Source organism: Branchiostoma floridae, chromosome 4, assembly GCF_000003815.2.
Source record: "Branchiostoma floridae strain S238N-H82 chromosome 4, Bfl_VNyyK, whole genome shotgun sequence".
In the NCBI taxonomy this organism is placed as follows: domain Eukaryota; kingdom Metazoa; phylum Chordata; class Leptocardii; order Amphioxiformes; family Branchiostomatidae; genus Branchiostoma; species Branchiostoma floridae.
Genome location: NC_049982.1, coordinates 1,480,602 through 1,500,926, shown reverse-complemented (window position 1 = coordinate 1,500,926; position 20,325 = coordinate 1,480,602). Strand labels below are relative to the sequence as shown.

The 20,325-nt window shown below is 42.6% G+C and overlaps 1 protein-coding gene across 1 annotated transcript in view; it reads right to left on the bottom strand.

Moving 5' to 3' along the window:
- Positions 1-20,325, bottom strand: part of LOC118414629 (paired box protein Pax-6-like) — a gene marked incomplete in the record, with an annotated part of 94,710 nt that overhangs the window by 10,169 nt on the left and 64,216 nt on the right. Inside the window, 3 exon segments of the mRNA XM_035818807.1 lie at positions 9,103-9,313; positions 19,198-19,378; positions 20,294-20,325. Coding sequence (XP_035674700.1) covers positions 9,103-9,313; positions 19,198-19,378; positions 20,294-20,325 — 424 coding nt within the window.

Sequence of the window (20,325 nt, the reverse complement as noted above, 5' to 3'; positions counted from 1 at the left end):
ATTTTTCCACGTCCCATGTAAATGACAGTTCTGACGACTGGGTTCGTCAGTTTTGCAGCTAAATCTGCTTTGACAGAAAGTGTGCTGAAAATTCTAGAGGACACAGTCACTGACATAGTTTCCTGCCACCGCCTCCCAGACAGGCATGCGTTGACATGGTAGACAAAGTCGACTATCGTCGAAAATCGGACGACTTTTTAGGCAGCCTCACTCAGTTTCCCGCCAATTCTTGTCAGTCAGAACGTGTGGCGAAAAACACCGTATGGCACAAGTGGTACGGTGGCATGATTACTATGGAATCTACGAATGTCAGACGGCACTTCTGACGGCCTGACACAGTTTCCCGCCACTTGGTCTCAGGCGGAATTGCGGGGGGTTGATTCCAGACGACACTTACCGCGGTGGGCTGACATGGTTTATTCCCGCTCATTTGCCGCGCAAAATGGCGGACCGACCCGCGCGTAAAATCGAACAAGGCTGAGGAAGCGGAGTCGAAGAGAAGCCATACATCATCCGCGGACAGGTGGCGGGAAATCTTGCCACTCCACACCACAATTGACCAAGATTCTGGACGCTGTTTCCTTCTGGCTCATTTCCCGCCGAAAATGGTGGCCGAGCGAGGTGGAAAATCAGACGAGATTTGGGAAATCCGGGGGGACGACAGAGTCATCCATCATTTCTTAGACAGTTGGCGCGTTTATCTGTAAGGTGATCTGATGTGCGTTATTGGCCACAGTTTGCGGGAATCGTGTCGTGTTGAGGAGTCAGAGATGAGCACGATAGCGTCATGCCTAGCTGTGTGAACTCGACTGCTCAAACACTGTCCACGAGAGTCAGAAATATGCAGGAATCGTGTTCTCTGACGTTTTGTTGTGATATAAAAGTTTTGCCCTGACCTCTGTTAATCCTGGCCTCTGACTCAGACGATAGTTTCAAGTTTGCTTCAGTAAATGTTGTCTGCTATACTGTGTTTACACGAAACTTATTATGCTGAATTAATACCGATGCGAAGCCTGCTAGTATTCTAATAAATACAAATAAAAAGGAATATTTTTTTCAACCTAGGATATAATGACCCGTGCAAGGAAACCTGTTTTAATATCTTTTATATAAACATTACCGCAATGCCCTGACATGAGAACCAGTTGAGCCGACTGAGAGCCAAAATAAGTCGGTTAGCATAATCCAACTCACTGCTAGTTACTTGTGAGCGTCCTAACTCGCGAAGTTATTACAGTTTTCCTGTCTTAAGTTAATTTCACACCTAAGCCGTTTTTCACTGTACATAAAACTCATCAAGATCTTATCTCGACCGTCTCTGTACTTTTGTCCCGTCAATAAAAGTCAAGGACTCAATAACCAGACGTCTTGTTTTTTTTATGATTGTTCTTCTCGCCGACTTTGAACCTCGCCGAAGTGAAATGACTGGTTGAGAGATAAGCATTTATCTTGTCAGGGGGGACAATGCGAGCTTTGTTTCGGCCGAGCAGCGAGGTGATTAACCATCGCCAGCACGTAAACCTCGCGCCGGCAGAAAGGTCATCGCCAAAAGGGGGCCGCGTGATTGACAGTGATTGGCAGGTGAGGAGAATAGGAGCCGGTAAAAACCGACGTTCCCGCGGCGGGGTCCGGACCTTCCCATGAACCCCTCACCTTTGCGCCAGGTAGGGCCGGCGGCACCCCCTTTGAAGAAAGATCGCTCCCTGTGCGGAAAAGGTTCTCAATCTCAGATACTGCGACCCTATCCGAGAAGGACAATTCCTTAAAGACTTATCTTCAATAATCTTGTATAAAACTGCGGTTTCGGTGTCTCGTAGGCCCCACATAATATTTGATAGTAGAACTAAAACGATCAAAAGATATTCGTTCGCCCATAAAATTGCACAACCTTGGAGCATCGCCAATTAGACATAATTTTCTTTTTAATAAGGCAAAAAGTGTCTCGTCTACAGTATCAAAACTTTACTTCCCTGGCGCTTCCCAGAGTTTAAAGAGATACTTTTCCTCCACATGTCGCCGTGTTTCAGTGCGTGTTTTATTTCACTCCTTTTGTTTGGAGGCAATAAGACCTGACGGTACGAGTAAACAAGTCGCCCCCTGCGGCACAAACAGACACGGAATGGGCAGAGACAATGGCGCCTTATGGGGAGGGTGGGCCCGAACTCAGGGGTTCCGCACGCAAAGGTCAAGGGTCACGTCTCCGAGCCGTGAAGAAATGTTCAACAGAAGTTTGAATGGAGGAATCATGATTTTCAAACTCCGTACAAGATAAATGTGGCGTCGCGTGGCCTCCGAGTTGTAGAGTGCACAAAACCCAGAGGTCCTGGGTTCGAATCCTCCAATACGCCCAACGCTGTGCCCTTTCTAAAGACGTACCTAACTTTCATAAGGGACGTCCCAAATTTGCAATTTAAGACAGCCATATCTCTACCACGTAAAAGAAGCAAACCCACTTTAAGTAGAAGTAAAAAGTTCCATATCCAAAAAACGGCTTCCTAAAGTTGATTTATTCAACTACTAGTTGTACTTGTTTCTTCTGTCTTCATTAACTTTCGTACTGTTCAGTTCCTGTCTACATATGTTAGCCTAGAGCACACAAGTCAGACTCTCGTTGATTCGGGCAGAAAGTTAAAATGATGTAAACAAATATCCAACACTGAAATAATTCACAAACAAACAAACAAAATAAACACCCCAATAAATCACTCAGACGGCGGGCAGTCGGTCGGACAAATTTCTTAAAACTTTTGAGACGTCTTTCAGAATTCTTGTCGACGTGGAAACATTTAATTGGTTGTTTTTATCTATCTGCATTCATCTTTGTCGCTAGTTGTCTAGTCGCTCTCTGTCGCAAGTTGTCAAGCTTTAAACTTGTCACTTTTTATTGCAATGTTCTACAGTACATTTTTCACCTGGGACTTTGTTATTAAACATCGAGACAAACCCCGCTGTGAAGCAAGAAGCGTTTGCTTCTTATTTAGTAATTTAAAACTTACCGTCGTAACTGTGCATTCTCGTCACGTCGAGTTGGGAAACATTATGGTAAATCGTGCACCATTGGCTTTTTTTAGATAGAACTGTCTCATATAAATACGTTGTGCAGAATGAAACAAATTCTTAAAAAAGAGGTCCATTTTAAAGTTGATTCCATCTCCCAGTAGGAGGTCCCCCCGGTATATCCCGTAATTATGCCCTAGATGTCGGCTCCTCTCTGCCGAAAATGAGGGGCTGAGGGAGACAAAGTAATCCATTTTCTCGGTAGTTACTAGCAGAATGGACGGAGCGATTCAAAGGGACGCCGCTGCAGTAATGGGGGATTCCGCCTGAGGCGCGTCGCGTGTATAAGAAGGTCGGACGGTAGACTGAGATACGGCGGTAGGTTTTTTGCTTGTTTCAGCAAACTTTAAGAAAATGCGTTAATAAGAGGCTCGATTTGAAAAAAAAAAATTTACTATTAGATTCCTCGTTCGTTTTCCTACTTAACTGAATAATGTTACCACTTGCATTGGCATTCAGCCAGCCTAGCCAAATGCCAGAAAAACTGATCAAAATTGAATGTTTCTTGGAATCCTGAGAAAGACTTAGCCCCGTATTGGCGAGGAAAGACGGCAGAAATGTTATTTTTTCCCATCGGGAACGTTTCTGAGATTTTTATCGGCGAAAAACTCGATAATCATCTACGTGAATCGTCTTATTGTCCTTCCTTTGTTGGTCTGTCAGTTCACACATGCGCCCTGGAGGTTCGGGGCCCCGGATGACGAAGTGAGAGAGGTCAGAGGTCGAAGCCGGCAGACAAGTCGAGCTTAATTACCCATATAGTGTCCATTGTGCGTGGCTAATCGGTCGAGAGATCTACCAAGGTTTTCGAGTGAACACAATTGCACCCAAAGAACACGGCTTCTAGTCATTACAGAGAACTTAACTTTAGCTATTGTTTTCGAAGATTCCCATACGTGTTCAAAAGCTGGACGTTTATTTAAGAAAACAAACTCCTTAAGAATGGCAATATTGATCAAGCATGTTTAGACTGGGAGATGTGTAAGCTAACGTTTTACATGAGGAAGGAATCCATGCAAGTTTCCAGTTTCAACATGCCGCAGTGGCGCATGTCATCCCGAAATATTTACACAGCGCGATCCCTCAGAAATTAGTTGGGACTCGGTTCGCGGATCCCTGGCTAATGATTTTTGAAGCCGGGGCTTATCCCAGCTATTGTCGGGCGGTCCCTTTGTGTTGCCCGGCGCTCGGGGCGACACTTTCCGCCCAAAAGCCGCCGTTAAACACCCCATGGCCTGCGGGTTCGGGGGGTTACCGCCCGCTTCTGTGTGCAGTCCGGCACGCCTAGCGCCTGACATTTCCAGCGCGCACAACCGCACAGTCCGGCAGAGCTGCCTGAACAGTTTCCCTCGGTGTTGCTGTTGGATAAGTTCGAAGCGCACGTATGCATAAAGTGTCAATCATGACAACGTCATCATCCGTTGCCGTGGCAACAAGCCCGATCAAAGGCGCCGGTGGTGTTGGTACCAACCCGGCGTGGATGCTGTATTTTCAAAACTCTGCCTGCCTTCACAGCGCAATCTCCCCGAACCCTGTGCCGCTATGCCCGCCAACTCGCAGCGGAACGCCCTGCAGGGCCGTGCGGGGAGAAAGCCAACTTTCCCCGCCATCTCGTCGTGGAACGCCCGGTGTAGCCGCGCGGGTAGGATGAGCCGCTTTTAAAATTCAATTTTCCCCGTCGGTGGGTCCGAAGACGCGCTGATCTCGGCGGTCGGTAATCCCCTTAGCGTTTTTACACCGATTATGTCCACCGGAATGAGCTGATAAGATCGCCGGGACCTTAAAGAGAAACTTTCTACGCGCCGCCTTTTCTTCACCGCGGTATCAGGCCTAACAACCAACCTCATCGAGATCTTACACACAGAATGAATGTCTTTAAGAATTTCATTTGATCCTTAATTATATATTGGTTAAGTGATGCAAACGAAAGAGACCAGGAAAAATGTTTCGAGTAGGTTTCTGAAAGTTTTTGTAGCTTTTGAAGTATAGGCGCTGCAATTGACTTGCAAAATAGGATTACGACAAAAAAACATAATGGCCTGTAACTTTCTTCGTTGAAAAAAGTCGTTTCTAGTTTCATTGACATCAATAGCCTTAATGTAAACTGATGTTCACAGCGGGTTGGTAATGATTTAGATATAATGCGAAAAATAAATAGACTAGTTTTCTCATCAAAAGTGTTTACTGACCTGTAATCAATAAAGTCTTTACAGCACTTTGGGTGTATTCAATTCTGTTCAGTAGAGCGACTTGTAATATTGTATAAACAAAGATGACAAGTAATAAGTGAAATGGCGAAAAACGATACAGATTTGTTGTGTCTACTCAGTCAAGACTTTCTCTTTGATGTTGCTGCTATTTTTCCCTTTTCTCTTGAAACTGTGATTACGCAACCTGTGATTTTTTAAGGATTGTGTTTTGTGATGCGTTATGATGATGTGAAGTTCTTTTATAGCGTTGGGGAAGTGTTGAACCCGCAAACCAATGCGCGCGCCGTTGCCATCCCTAAACTGAAGATTGCGCGATTGTGTGGATATACTTTAACACTCCGTTAACACCGGCTTAAAACTAAAGTCTGTACCCTCGCCAAGCACGGAAAGTGAGCTTAGCTCAGGCAGGACCCCCTAGGAGATGCCCCGCAGGCCTGATGAGCGTTCAGTCGGACGAAACGCTTTTGGAGGTCCCGGTCATCAGAAACTTAATCCGCGGACGTACTGAGACTCTGGTTTTAAGTTTTGAAAATGACACAAATCTTGTATATCTTGCAACTGTTGCCAGATATGTCAATAACAATGTCAACTTAGTCTTTCAAATATCTTTCAAATGGCGTCATTCACGTAACTCAATATCCTTCTAGTTGCAAAGCGAGAATAGAAGATTTGAAACAATACGTTTTCCACAATATTGCAATCTGACTTTTTCATTCTTCTGTGCAAGGTAAATTCAAATTACTGAAAGGTTTCGACTTGCATAATATCAAATTAAGCATTAGTTCCATCGCATGATTTCTTCTATGCTGTCTTTTACTTCACCATGTCGCTTTACGTGATGTCATGATGACCACCTTCAGGAAATAAAGTACTAAAGTATAGAACTGCACTTAGAAAATTGAAGTGTCAGTATCCAGGAGCAATGTGACATTTTTGGCTTTCTAAAGTATCCCTGCCAGTGCTACATCACGCCACACCATACAGGGGTGTTGCCGACCCGATACATCAACGTCGTGCGGTCAATGTCAGATTTATGGGCGGTCTGACGTCCATTTTCACGTCCATGAAAGAACGGCGTCGGTAATGCAGAGTAAATCTTCATCACGCGTTCTGCCGGACGGGGGCATTGTGAATTTCGCTGGCAGGGCGTGAATTTACGTTGTGCACTCAGGGCTCGAAAGACTTTTTTTCTGCATACTTACACTGGTGCAGGTAACATTGACAAGTACCTGCAGCCGACAAATTTTACCTGCACCAATCTGAATTTAGGAAGTATGTATCATATCGAAATTGCTAACGAACCATTGCTATCTTTTATAAATTATATGTTCATGGGTGGTAACAATCAATGCAGCTAATAACAATCCACATGCACCTACACTATAGAATATTTATGTATAAAACCCAGTACAAGGACCAGTGCAGGTTAGGTGCAGGTAGACATCAGAAATACCTGCACAGGTCCAATTTTACCTGCACTAACCTGCATATGTGAGTGGTATTTCGAGCCCTGGCACTGAATATCCCAGCTTGGGAATTGTAAAGTAAGTTGTGTACAGGAGAAGGCTGACTTCAATGAATGAATGAATGGATGAATGTTTTTTTTTTCGATATTAAACAATGTGTCTTGAAATATATATAGCACGGATTTTCATAAGATGAGCCTAATAGAATGGTGGTGAGTGAAAGCTAGGAATGATCGCACTGCTTAATGTTTGAATAATTTGATACTGGGTATATCATACAAAAGGTGTAAGTGTGACTGAGTTAGTGGAAATGGGCTTAAAGGGTTTTTATCTCTTTGCGTTATGACCTCAAATGAAAGAGCGACATGTCACAGATGGAATCCTGTCGCAAGCTCAGATTTTTGTAGCGAATTTGAAGAACAGTCCGGTCGACATGCAGTGGTAAGAATGGCTGAATCAGTTGTTTGACTGCTCATTACAACTAAATAGTTTCTACCTTTTTAGCCGCATGAAAAGGTGACTTGTGCTACATCATAGCACCGACCAGAACTGAGATCAATAAAAAAATATTACACACGCAATCCTGTCTTTTGTTTACAAAATCCGTGTTTTGTAGGTCGATTTTTCCAGCCCGCAGATTCTGCGCTGTGTGGCCTTGACACAGTTATCAAATATATGGAACACTCAGAAGTGGAGATGCAAATCAATGCAAATCACTCAAAGCTACTTTGAAGATACCAAGCGCTCCTAGCTCTACATGACTGTATGAGTCAAGCAGATATAGAAGTCCCAACTCTACAAATGTTATAACTGGCGCTGTTAAGATAAGCTTTTTGTAACTTGAGTGCAGAGCCACATTGTCTTTATGATGTGTTATTGAATTAACAAAATTTAGTCAAAAAGTGGAGTGTCCGTCCGCTTCCTACAGTGCAGCTAATTTAAGCATCACGAAGGAGACTGGCGTGTGTCTAACAGTTACGTCAACATTGCACGCCAAGAATGTTTGTTTTATCCACGTTTATTTCCCGAGACCCTTGCAATAGAACCAAGTCAGCCAACGTGTGGCAGAGATTGTCATTTTCGAATAGGATTCTTCCGCCATAGCCGATGCTGTCGGGCTGATACGAGATAGGATTTTATATACTACCATCAATATAAAGACGTCAATATTAAGGCTATATATTTATACATATTTGTTATAGATTAGGACTGGACAAAAATCAATGTTATGCTAATCGATGTCCTTTCCGCTGAACAACAATTATGTAGTGAAAAATAAATATAAAGACCACACTTTATACTTTTTTAGATGATGTTGTCAATATACTGTAACTAGAAGTCAGTGTTACCTTCTATATTATATCATTTTGACTAGTATTCATATAGTGATAGATGAAAGTTTTTGGCTTACATTATGTGTCGATTCGTTTGTTTAGTTAGGTACGTATGTCGAATCATAATCAGTTTTGCTAATTTTATGACTACGCTTCACAACTCAATTCGTCAGGATTGTTGTGCTAACATCTGTAGCAGAACATTACACTGAGACAACAACGGTCCTGTCACTCTCGATAACTCTCGCGTGTGTTCCCTGTCACTTTCTGTCATCTCTCGCGCGAGTTCGCGTTATTTCAGCCCCGTTCGGAAGGCGGCGCGTCTTTCTTCTGTCAGAGTCTCCTTTGTTTCCCCGTCTTGGCGCGGCTCAGAGTTAACAGGCAGTGACGACGGCGGCGGAACGTGCACCCTGCGCGCGCGGGTAATTAGCCCCGGTGATCCCGCTGGGAGACCCCGGCCGGCCCGCTGGGATCACGGGGTAATAACGGAAAGGGCGCGACTTTATTACGGAAAACGAGTGGGTCGTGTCGGGGTCTCGGGAGAGGGGAGGCGGCGCACGGGGCGGATAAATCACCGAGCTGTTTGTCAGAACTTGTTTTTCGTGATGTGTAATATCATCAGGAAGAAGGCGGCGTTGTTTGGGCGTTTAACTCAATAAAGTTACAATTTGAAGGGCAAGGGAGAATCGGTGGTCTCTGGGTACGAACGTCGACTTAATGTGACGTTCTTTGGTCGAAAGTAGAACTTCTGTGATTGTTTCGCACGAGTTCATTTCAACTGATACATATTGGAAACAAACACTGGCGCAAAGACCAGTTATATTTTAATGTAGGTAGTAACATCATGAAAGACTGACTTTGACCTTTATCACTCAAAACTCTGGATTAAATCTCTGGTATTTTGCTTGCAAGTTTGTCACAAGACTACGCTTTGAGAAGAAAAGTCATAACTATTCTTAAGTTTGTCGACATTCGGGAGGAAAGGGATGTATTCTCAAATCTGTTTCACAAATATCAAGTTTTTTCTCCACTGACCTTCCTTCTTGGTGGTGACGTTTCCGTTCGTCTGCGGTGGCGGCGCTCCCGCGGTGGATGGCGGGTAAGGCCAAGGTCCCGGATGTGGCCAGGCGTTGCCGTTGAGGAGGCGGAGTTTCTCCAGCATCTGCGGGTCGGCGCTCTGCAGGCTCTGCAGCGTGTTCTTCTCTCCGCTCGCCAGGTTCCGCAGCACGCGGTTAATGGAAGAAACCTGCAGGGAAACAAATCATGTTAACGCTGTTCACTTTATTAGTCTAAAACTATCAAAATAAAACTTTACAATTAAGGTGACGAACGAGAGCAATTATCTTTCTAGCGTGTTCCGCTCGCCAGCCAGGTTCCGCAGCACGCGGTTAGTGGAAGAAACCTGCGGGAAACAAATAATGATAAATGTGTTCACTTCATCAATTTAAAACCAAAACTCTATCAGAATTAAACTTTATAGTTAAGGTGACAAATGAGAGCAATCAGCTCCGTAGTGTGTCCCGCTAGCCAGCTAGGCTTTGCAACACACGGTTAATGGAAGAAACCTGCAGGGAAACAAATCATGTTGACTGTGTTCACTTTATTTGTCTAAAACTAGAACTCTATCAAAATTAAACTTTAGACAAAGTCAAAAATGTCATTTTAGAAATCTCGCATCTCGCAACAGAGAGGGCAATTAGAAAAACAATTTCAATCGTTCATCAGCAAAAAAAAATGACAAAACAGTAATGTTTATTCACCGATAAATGACAAAACGAAGCTTTCAATCAAAATGTTACGTGACAAAATCGCAAGCAGTACACAAGCTTTGTGTGTGGGAACCGAGTCGCATGAAAGATAGTAGAAGATATAGAAAAGATAAAGATCAAATAAACAAAATGAAATAAGATTAACAATAATTATATTGTAGTATTCCCACTCGGAAGACAATAAAAACTGTGCTCCACTGCGCTGTAGGCGCCCACTGACGTTACAACCGTGAACACTCAAAAACTCGAGACCAGACGGTCAGCATTGGGGAGACAAAACATGTTAGAAACGAACTGTAAAACACATGTTCCTATACCCTATTTTGAATTGGCTGCAGCTTGTACACAGTAAATTCACTGTTTGAACGGTGTTTAAAAGAGTCCAAACTATCCATTCTATCGGAGGATAAACCAGTCCGCGTATGATTCGTTATATTTGAATCCATTTTTAGAATTACACAAATGCCACAACAGTGAAGTTGATTTCTATACATTCGACTTGTTTTTCAGTAGATATATCTAAGGCGATCACTTGACAAAAAGTGTATGTTTATAAGCCCACTTGAGCTCAGTGCAGCGCTTCATAGAACCGCGAATCGTGCATGTTTTCACGCTCAACAATCGGCAGCTTAACTACTCCACGCTGTGCAGGCGAACCGTCGACATTTGAAAAGAGCCGTTTCTGTGACAGGAATCCTCTTGCCTGGGGATTAGGCAGGTCTTAATGGGAAGTTAAAGGATGTTATTAGTGCAACAAATGTGACACAAATGTGACATTTTTACAGGCGGCAACACAATGGAGGTGCGGACACCACGGGCAGCACCCGGTGGAAAGTACGGCCTAATTTCCCGTGCGAAATGACGACTTTCTGATCACGACTTGCTGCTGCTTTGTTAACTATTAAACCTTGCACCCTCCAAAATTCATCGAAATGTAATAAAACAATATCTATCATTTTATTCTAGTTTGAAACGGTGATTGTTTGGTTAAATAATCGTTATGTTTTAGAGAAAAGGAACGTTGCACTGTGCGGCGCGTGTCCGGCAGTGTGCAGAGACAAAATGCCGCTGCGGGAAGCTGAAGGCTCGAACAGACCGGCTGAACTGTACCAGCTTATCTTTGATACGCTTTTGAAATAAAACGACGTACAAGTGAAATGTAAGAAACGAACTTAAGATGGTTTAAATACAAGTGTTTTAATCCGAAATGATCGAGTACGTTTTCTGTTTCTGCGGAGGTATATAAAGGGTCAAGCACGAGATATAAGTACGCCTAAATTGAACGAGAAAATCGAGATTAAAAAGCTAAGATAGAAAAGCAAATTTAGGGTACAAAAACTTAAGCAAGACTATGAAGTACGAGACGGTGATCATAGTCGTTCTCTGGCTGAACGGCAAAACCTTCGCGGTTCGTAAAATAAATAAAACAAGAGAGATTATGCAGACTGATTCAAGAAAGAAAATGCATTTTGTAAAACGCAATTCCAATAAAAGTCTACGTACGATGTTACTTTGATCACTTGCATGTTTTAAAGTATTGTTTGCATGTATTCGTACATGCTAACAGCTTGCGATTGTGAAATCTACGCGTAATTTTCACATTAGCCACATCAGTGGAACAAAATGTTTGAAATGGCACCAGTAAGAAAGATACGGCTTAAATGCTTTTCACGTGGTTGATGCTAACGAAAATCATTTTTTTAAACATTAAAAAGATAAATCCATTCACAAAGGCTTCACTTAAGACGGCCAACGCAGTGTCGATTCAAAGCGCGGTAGTTTAAATAATGCTGCAAGTCGCAACAAGAACAACAAAAACGCTCTCAAAGTAAACGGTCTACCGCAGTATGGACCATCTGGTGCCACAATAGTGACAATCCACCCACAATTATCACATTTACTCAGTTCATACCCGACTTAATCCGACGGTTTTACAGATTTCGTTTCAAACGGTTTATAAGTCGCAGTTTTAAGAGAGCGCGTTCGACAGCACAGCACAGCGCCTGGAACAACCTCACTTTTCAAACTGCTTCTATCATTACCTGATCCATCCTATGGACAAGTCCAAGTGTACACCCTTTCCTACGTCCTGATATGTGAAGTTTGATGCGGAAAGGTCCAGACAACGCGGTCCTGTGCGTGGCTGTGTGGGTTCTGGAGTGCACGGGTTCCGCACGGCAGTTTTGTACCGTGAGACGCGTGACGTGCCCAGTGGCGTGAGGTAATGCGTCCTGACGGCCCAGCCGGTCGGGCCGTGGAGGGGACTCCGCCCGAGCACAACCACGCGCGACCTCCCGGTGACCAGCTGCTGCCGGTAAACACATCGTCTTAACGACTTTCTGGTGGCCTCGCCGGTCAGGACTTCTGGCCGCTTAAGCAGAATTAAGGGCGGTGAAATTACGCTAGACCTAACACGAAGCTCCGGGAAAACATCATGATTTGGAAAGCCTAGCAAGAGAAGCGAGCGAGCAAAACTCCGCAAAAATACATTTGTAAAGTAATGATTTCGTACTGTAATGTTAGCATTCATGGTTTAATTCATCCAGCTATAATGATCGTCATTAGTTCGTTAAGTTTTGTTTTAGATTTGTCCATGTTATGTGAAATCTGAGCGGACATAGCTCAGTCCCGGCAGGTTGTTCCCCCACCTCTCTCATTGTTCTCCTCTACAACAACATGTGTAAGATAAAATCATTTCTTCCATCAATCAGCAGACTGACAGGAAAACAATGATGGTGGGATGTTTAGAGATCCGTGCGGTGGTGTAACGTTAGGATAACGTTGATGAAACAGATAAAATCGAAATCAGAATTTCAAGAAACGAAGGGTAGTCTCTTTTAGTTTGTAATACGCTGTACCATAGAAATGGAATCAAGACAGTAACGAAATATGAAGAAGCACCCTGTTTTTTTCGTCATCTTTTCGATCAAGCAACGGAAGAAGACTGCGTGATATATTGTGTGACATTTTCGATGTGAAAAGCTTTCATATTGTTACATTTTGCTGTACAAAATTGTCAGGACGTCTAGAATGTCTGAATGCGCGGATGGCGCTACACCGCAAGGAGTTAACGTCGACCGGGTTCATGCAACGCAATGTATTGACATTTATTCCATTTTCGTTGTCTCAAGATTCATTGTACATTATGTATCATTATACGACCTAGCACAAGCTTATTTGAAGTATTTAAGCTCGGTCCGCGTTTTCGTCATTGGAACGGACAGGACAAGCTGTTTTGACGCCTGATGCAAATATACATAATGATTACAAGTAGCAGTCAAAACCTTTTCTTGTTTTCTTTTTTAAAAAAAAGAAGAAAAGAAATGTCTTGCGACTTGTGAACGTGTTTCCCTCATCCAATATAATTTTTTGGGGGGTTACCAGCTGTTATCTTTCTTGTTGAATTCAAGTACCCAATACTGCTATAACACTTTCATCCCACTTCGACTTCGATATATCATCACGAGAACCGCGCTGGCATCTGGTGCGGCAGATCGCTCAACGAATTTCTTATCTGTTGAATCATCATCGATAGATAAATTTAACTACATTCTGGGAGGCGATAATCCTCACTGTGTACAAGTAGGTAAATATATCCACGATTTTTTATATCGTAGAACCAATAGTGTAAATGACGTGCTATACCCTTTATGTTAATGTAACCATACCTATAGATATCCATATATGTGTGTTTAGTTGTACTGTAAGTAGTGTTATACATGCAGACCTTACGAAAGTCGCTGTACTTTTGTCGTGTCAATAAAGATTGTATAAAAATCGAATATTTTTGACGCTTTTATGCGATTTGTTGCTATTCTAATCATACATTTGTGTGATATCAAAATGATGAAGTAAAGGGTTTGAAAAATCCGATCTAGGTCGCAGCGAGCTCGCCGTAAACTGGAATGGAGTCTAAACATCCGCGCCTTCTCTTGCAGCAGACTCTCCCTTTTTCACCACGCTATTCTCCCACTTGGGTGTCAACTTCGATGTTATCGCGACAACCGCACTGATATTTGGCAGATCGCTCAACGAATTTCATACATAGAAAAACGACTCTTTTCTCGCTTTTTATGCTTTGTTGTCTTTACAATCATATATTTTGCATGATATTGAAATGGAGCGATGGTAAGTCCAAATGGAATGCATATATACCGTACGGTGGGGGTAAATTAGAAAATGTCGGGACTTTCCACTTTCTTTGAGCCGTCTTGGGATGAACGAAATAGATGCCATATATCTATATTACTTCAGGAATGTCAAATAAGGCTTGATATGAAGTGCACTATCTAAGATTTCGGAGGCATCACATGGAAACGACATAAACGAAAATCTATCTCGTGTCTTTGATATGAAAGGATTCTAAAAATGACCGTCGTTGGTAGAGTGTGGTTAGGTGTATGTTGTCTTTTGCACGGAGTTTCCGAAGTGATCGAGAATGACTCCGTTACCATGCATGTACGAGCAACCACCGTCGGTCTGGCCGAAACATGATGGAAGTTATCATATAATGTTTCACAAAAGCGAAAAAAATACTCCATTCGGTGCTTAGATTCATGAGAGAAAAATGCATGGTTTGTAGATTAATTGTAAATGTTTCCGTTCGAACTGAACTTCAGTATTGGGGATCACCACACACGCACGTGGTAGAACCAATACATGAGCCATTCTACGAGAAATGTTTAGATATTCTGTTCACCATATCGCTACTCGCCACGCATAAGATTGTAGAGAGGTTGTTGCCTTATTCGTTATTCGGCCCTGTTTTCTTTCCGCCTGCACCGCAAACTATACTACTCTTTAAGTATCGATTAGTGGGGAATTTCATATATCCCGTTTTGTTTCAGCCGGCCCCACCATCTCGTATGTATACATATCGTAGCACAGGGCCTAGGTAAATGTAAAGCTAGTTCTCTTCATTTGCACCAGCTACGCCTAGCTCCAACAGCATGACCAATATGACATCTCCTCGAAATTGCCACCTTCTTCTATACTCTTATATCCCGTTTTGTTTAATGGCGACAAGGCACCTGGGTACGTGCAAAGGTAGTTTTCCCCCCGTACAATAAATTTGCACCAGTTTCACGTGTCTTTGAAACTCCAACATATGACATCTCGATGAAGTGCTGGCCGGACACGAGCCCCCGAGCAGCGTCCCGCCGAGCTGCCTGCTGCGAGCCGACCTTCCCGGGTAATTTGCGCAGCCAATATAGAAATCAACAATGTCGGAGCAGCAAGGCGCCGGGCGGAGCAATGCTCCACACATACGGGTAACGGTACCGAGACGAGCGGAGATATATTAATATTTGTATCATCTCAAAACACACATAAAGAGAAACAGGTTTGACTAAAGATGCCGCTTCTTCCTCTTTAATACATTTTTGCAATTCGTTTTAAGAAGATTTTTCGATTTTTCGTTTGTAACACTGACATGTTAACGAATATAATAATGCTGACACCACAGGTTTCAAAGACTACTAACACCGGATGGAAAAGGATATTCGAACATTAACGGTGCCCTTCAAATTGCATTTGTTTGTACCGAAATATGTGAACGTTATTAAAAAAATGCGAAAATAATTGTGGAGACATTACAATAGCTTGTTCGCTGAAAATGGCTTTACAAAGCAATAAACAACATTAGCACACAAGGGTCACAACTTTGGAAAAACCTCGTAGCATTCAAAAGTACGCAATTACATGATGTGCAAATGGACAATGACCAGTATCATACGGTTATGTTATGCAGATATATTTACAAAATATATCTCGATCTTGTCCTCAAAACGAATGGTGCGAAACTATAGCATATGTACCACATTTTTCTCTTGGAGAGTATAAAAAGAACGGTTTATATGTTCTGAAGAAAGACATTTCTCCATGAGAATATTCTCGGCGCCCACAGTCGGTTCTCCATCCGGCACTTTGACGCTGAGGGCCCGACAGCGCGGCGGTTATTGAATCTAAAAACAGTATTATTGACTCCATCGAGAGGGCCTCGTCCGCTGACGGGCGATAATACACCCGGAATACAGTCTGGAGCGGTTATTATCCTAATAATGTCCCGTCGTGGGAGGGGTTATTACTGATAATATAGCGCCGATGGGGACCGCGCCGCAGGAACATGCTTCCGGTACAGGAGCCGCTCTGCAAATATTGGTTTTTGTAAATCTAAAACAAATATTCTGTTCACGAGGTGGTAAAGGTAAAGAACTTAATGTACCAATTTTACGATATTTAGCTCGATTTTTGCTCGTATCTGACTGCATCTTGCCTTAATTTCCGTTTTAGTTTTTTTTTGTTATATATGCTTTGACACATCATATAAAAAGAGAGCAAAAGAGTTTACCTATAACTTTGATCCTGTTTTGCCAACACCAGACACCTATGCTCTACTGTTGTTTTAGATATCCAATAGGCTATAATTTATAACTTGTCATGTTATCTCGATGTATCATTAGACAGATTTGAAATGTTTCTAGTTTGACATAGAAAAAAAGCTAAATGTAGGACGAGACAACTAATTGGTTTAGCAAATGGGATGTTAGGCAAGTACTTCAATGTAGTTGTTTTGATAGATTGTCTTTCTTTCCGTGCAGACTTTATTTCAGGTTTTCACCTCTCCCCCTGTCTCATGGACAAAGGTCGGGGACACCTGCAATGTCGAAAGTGTCATTCTTAACGAATTACATCCGGGGAACTTAGCACGTTATCCATCATACTGAGTGATTCGTTTGTAAATTCGAATCTTGTCCGGACGATTCATCCATCAACTCCGGAGTTCGGGAGGCTTACAGTATTCATGTCTGTTGTTGTTCACTGATCGTCATTTTTATCTTCTTGTGTTTAGCTTTACTAGTGCTCTCACTCAAACGTACATCCTTTCATGTGAACACATTTATACCTTTATTATAAAATGACCCGTAAAGAATTGCGATAGGATCGCTAAAACATCGTTTTTCTCGAATAAATGGTCCGTTTATAAAGATTGCCATTAGACTTAAATAAATGAGATGAGAGGCAAAAAAATTTACAACAGCGTATCACGCTATGCTGTCCTACATTCGACGAGTTTAATAACGCTGCTGCAACTTGACTTAAAAATATTCAAAAATATTTGTTTGTAGATTACATCTGGTTACTTGCGACATTATGGTCAATTCTAAAGCGATTGAAATGGGTTCTCTGATTTCTGTAGTATAACAACCAGGTAAACCCGTTCTAAAACAAGCACTATTTACTAAGTGCGTTTCATACAGGCTATAGAAACCTCCGTTGTACTTAAAGTTTCATCTGAACACCTGTCCTGGGCCAGCCTAGTGCTCCGTAGGGACGCCCCAACCCCTCTATTTGTAGTGCAAACATACAAGATGACTTAAAACGGCTATAAACTTGGTCCTTGGTGTTCAGATGGGGCACAGCATTAGAGTGCAGGTCCCCAGGGGACTCTCAAAGCCACACGAAAAACGAAAATCAGAGAAACGTTTAGTCATCTAATTGCCACGTTTACTGCAACGACGGGAATATCGACCGATTAAAGTTTATTTGTGGCAACTATGAAAGGCGTTTTTGTTGTTATGAATCGGCTACATTCGTCGTTGGTCATTGTACGGTTTTGATGCCGCAGAATTGTCAAGCGCGCGAGACAGAGCCAACCACCGACAGGGATCTTAGAGGCATCCTGTAGAGGTTCAAGTCTTTAAAAACAACAGACAGGAGTGTATATCTATCATTCTTAAAGGTGATATTTGTTCATATCAAACTGGCGAATGGCTACTACATGGTGTCTGAAACATTCAACAGTGTTTCGGTAAAGAAACTGGATGTTCTTTATAAACAAAATGTATTCCTAAATTTCCACCCGGTACTGTTTGTTTTACTGCAGTGTTTTAACTACATTTGTATGGATGCGTTGCAGTGGCCAGTGCTGGAATAAGTACGCGTTTAAGAGACGATATTTTAGATTGAGTCCTAAAACACAGGTGCAATAAATACGTCCTGTAGGTAGCGTAACACAGGGTGTGGATGTCACATATTGCCGTACAGATAATGTCGGCTGTCCCGTGCAGGTAATGCCGACTGTCCAGTTCAGGTTATGTCGGCAGTTCCGTGCCGCTGTGTAATAAACAGTTTCCCCTCCGCACGTGCGCATTTCCTCGCACCTGTCGGGATAGCGTCTCGGACTATAACTCTTCAGGGACTGCCCAAACCCTTAATTTCTAGTGTAAATATACAAGATGATCTTAAACGGCCATAACCTTGACGTAGGTGGTAGTTGGCGCGCGTTTGGGACGATCTATTACGGCATCAAAATCGCTGAGGGAGTTTTGCGATGAAGAAAAACGGTAGATAATTCCTGGAGCTGCGTCCTTCGGTGGACTCGGGTATTGTGTTGGAAATAAAAACGTTCAATTTACTGACGGGTAATTGGAACGTTTTGTCTGGATACCACGACTGACGGGCCCTTCTGATGGACAGGTACAAAATGTAGTCTGGTTTTACTCTAAACGACAGGAAGTTTGCCGAACCGCTATTTGATTTATGGCATCGAGAGACACTTTAAACAGCGGGTGCGATGTAAGTGCTCGAAGAGCGCAACTTTCCACAGGGACAGCAAAATATTCTTTCCCTTCTTACACGTACATATGATGAACTGGGATTTCGTTAACTGTTTATAAGGCCACAATAATCACACAAAATATAATCAGGTCTTGAACGTTCGATTAGTCTTGTTGCAATATGACACAATCTGGTAAAAGTAAACCTCAATTCGTATAAACGGAATCAACAAACAACCGTTTCTTTCTTTCAGAAATTTTTCATTCCTGCAGATGCTCTAGTCAAGTTCTTTAAAGAAGCAAACAAACAAAAGGTAAATAAACCGCCAATGAAGATCAGACATCCAGGTAGCAAGATACGTCCAAAAGCAGTAGGGTACATTTTGGGAACGTTCAGAAGTACGCATTTGACGCAACACCCACTGCCTTTCGTAAGTGAAAAACAAAGGCGTTTCATAGGTAATGCTCACGCTGGGGATGTTCTCATCCGTGCTGATGCTCTAGATACGCACTTCAAACAAGCACAAATGTATAGATATATAATTAAAAAAAAACCGTTAAAACAAAGCAATAGTGTTACTCACGCTGGGGATGTTATCATCCGTGCTAATGCTCTAAAAACGCACTTCAAACAAGCACAGATGTATAAATATATAATAAAAACCGTTAAAACAAAGCAATAGCGTTGCTTACGCTGGGGATGTTCTCATCCGTGCTGATGCTCTAGAAACGCACTTCACTACAAGCACAAATGTATAGATATATGATAAAAACCATTAAAACAAAGCAATAGTGTTACTCACGCTGGGGATGTTCTCATTGGTGCAGATGCCCTCCGACAGGAGTCTGTCCCGGATCTCCCAGGCGAAGATGGACGGACACTCCCTCTTGAACTGCGCGATCTTGGCGACCACCTCGGGCGTGGCGACCCGCGGCTTGGAGCCGCCGATGGCGCGGGGCCGGATCGACCCGGTCTCGTAGTACCTGCGGGGAGGGAGGGAGGAACAGGCGCGCTGTAGGCTCGCGCGGTCAGTGGCGCTGCTACGGTAGGCTCGCCGGTAGGCTGCTGGTTTCATCATGCATGGGTGCGGTTTTGTTATGGATATTGTTAACGGACGAGTAAGTTTATTGGAAATAAATTTAGAAATGTGAAAATATCATCTTTCAAATGCTTCGCTTGAATGATTAAGTACCTAGTCGAAGTTAAAGTCATGTTATGCAATTATTTCTCTTAACTGAATTAAGTGAAATCAGCAACGTTAAGAGGAACATTTCGTTATTAGGTTTTTTCTTTTTCAAATTGTAAGAGAACTGTTCCTTTTTTTTCGATGAAATTTGTTCATTTTAGAAACGGTAAGGCTACTTTTGCGCTTGGCGCGTCGTATTTCCTCATTCCTATTTCCGGAGATGTCAAGAGTGAAAATATTGCGTTTGTTTTAAATCATTTTATCTGATCTTCCAGACGATAAACCAATCAAAACACTGTTCGTATAACGTCTACGAGTACCTCATAAAGAGACGAGACACTTATTTATAGTAGGCTGTAATTTGTGAAATTCGGTGTGGTCTGATAGAAAATTGTAGCAAAGTGGTAATTTTAAAGCACACAGGTGTTCGAAATAATTTATTTTGAACTCCCTTTAGCTTTCTATAGCATCCTGCTGGTTTGTCTTTTGAGTTTGAATTTTGATATACACTACCTTCATTGGTGCTTTGCCAGGAACCAATTACGCGGCAAAAGCGAGTTACCCTTTCACAGGAAGGGCTTGAATTCTGGCATGGGGTAGCTTGCTAGAATACCGCAATTGGTCTCTTTTTATAAACGCATGCAGTTGTTTTAAATAACACCTTTTTGTATTTTTCTATCGAATTTTTGTTTGACATTTTGGAATACAGTACCTTCCCAGAATCTTGGACACGCACCCATTCGA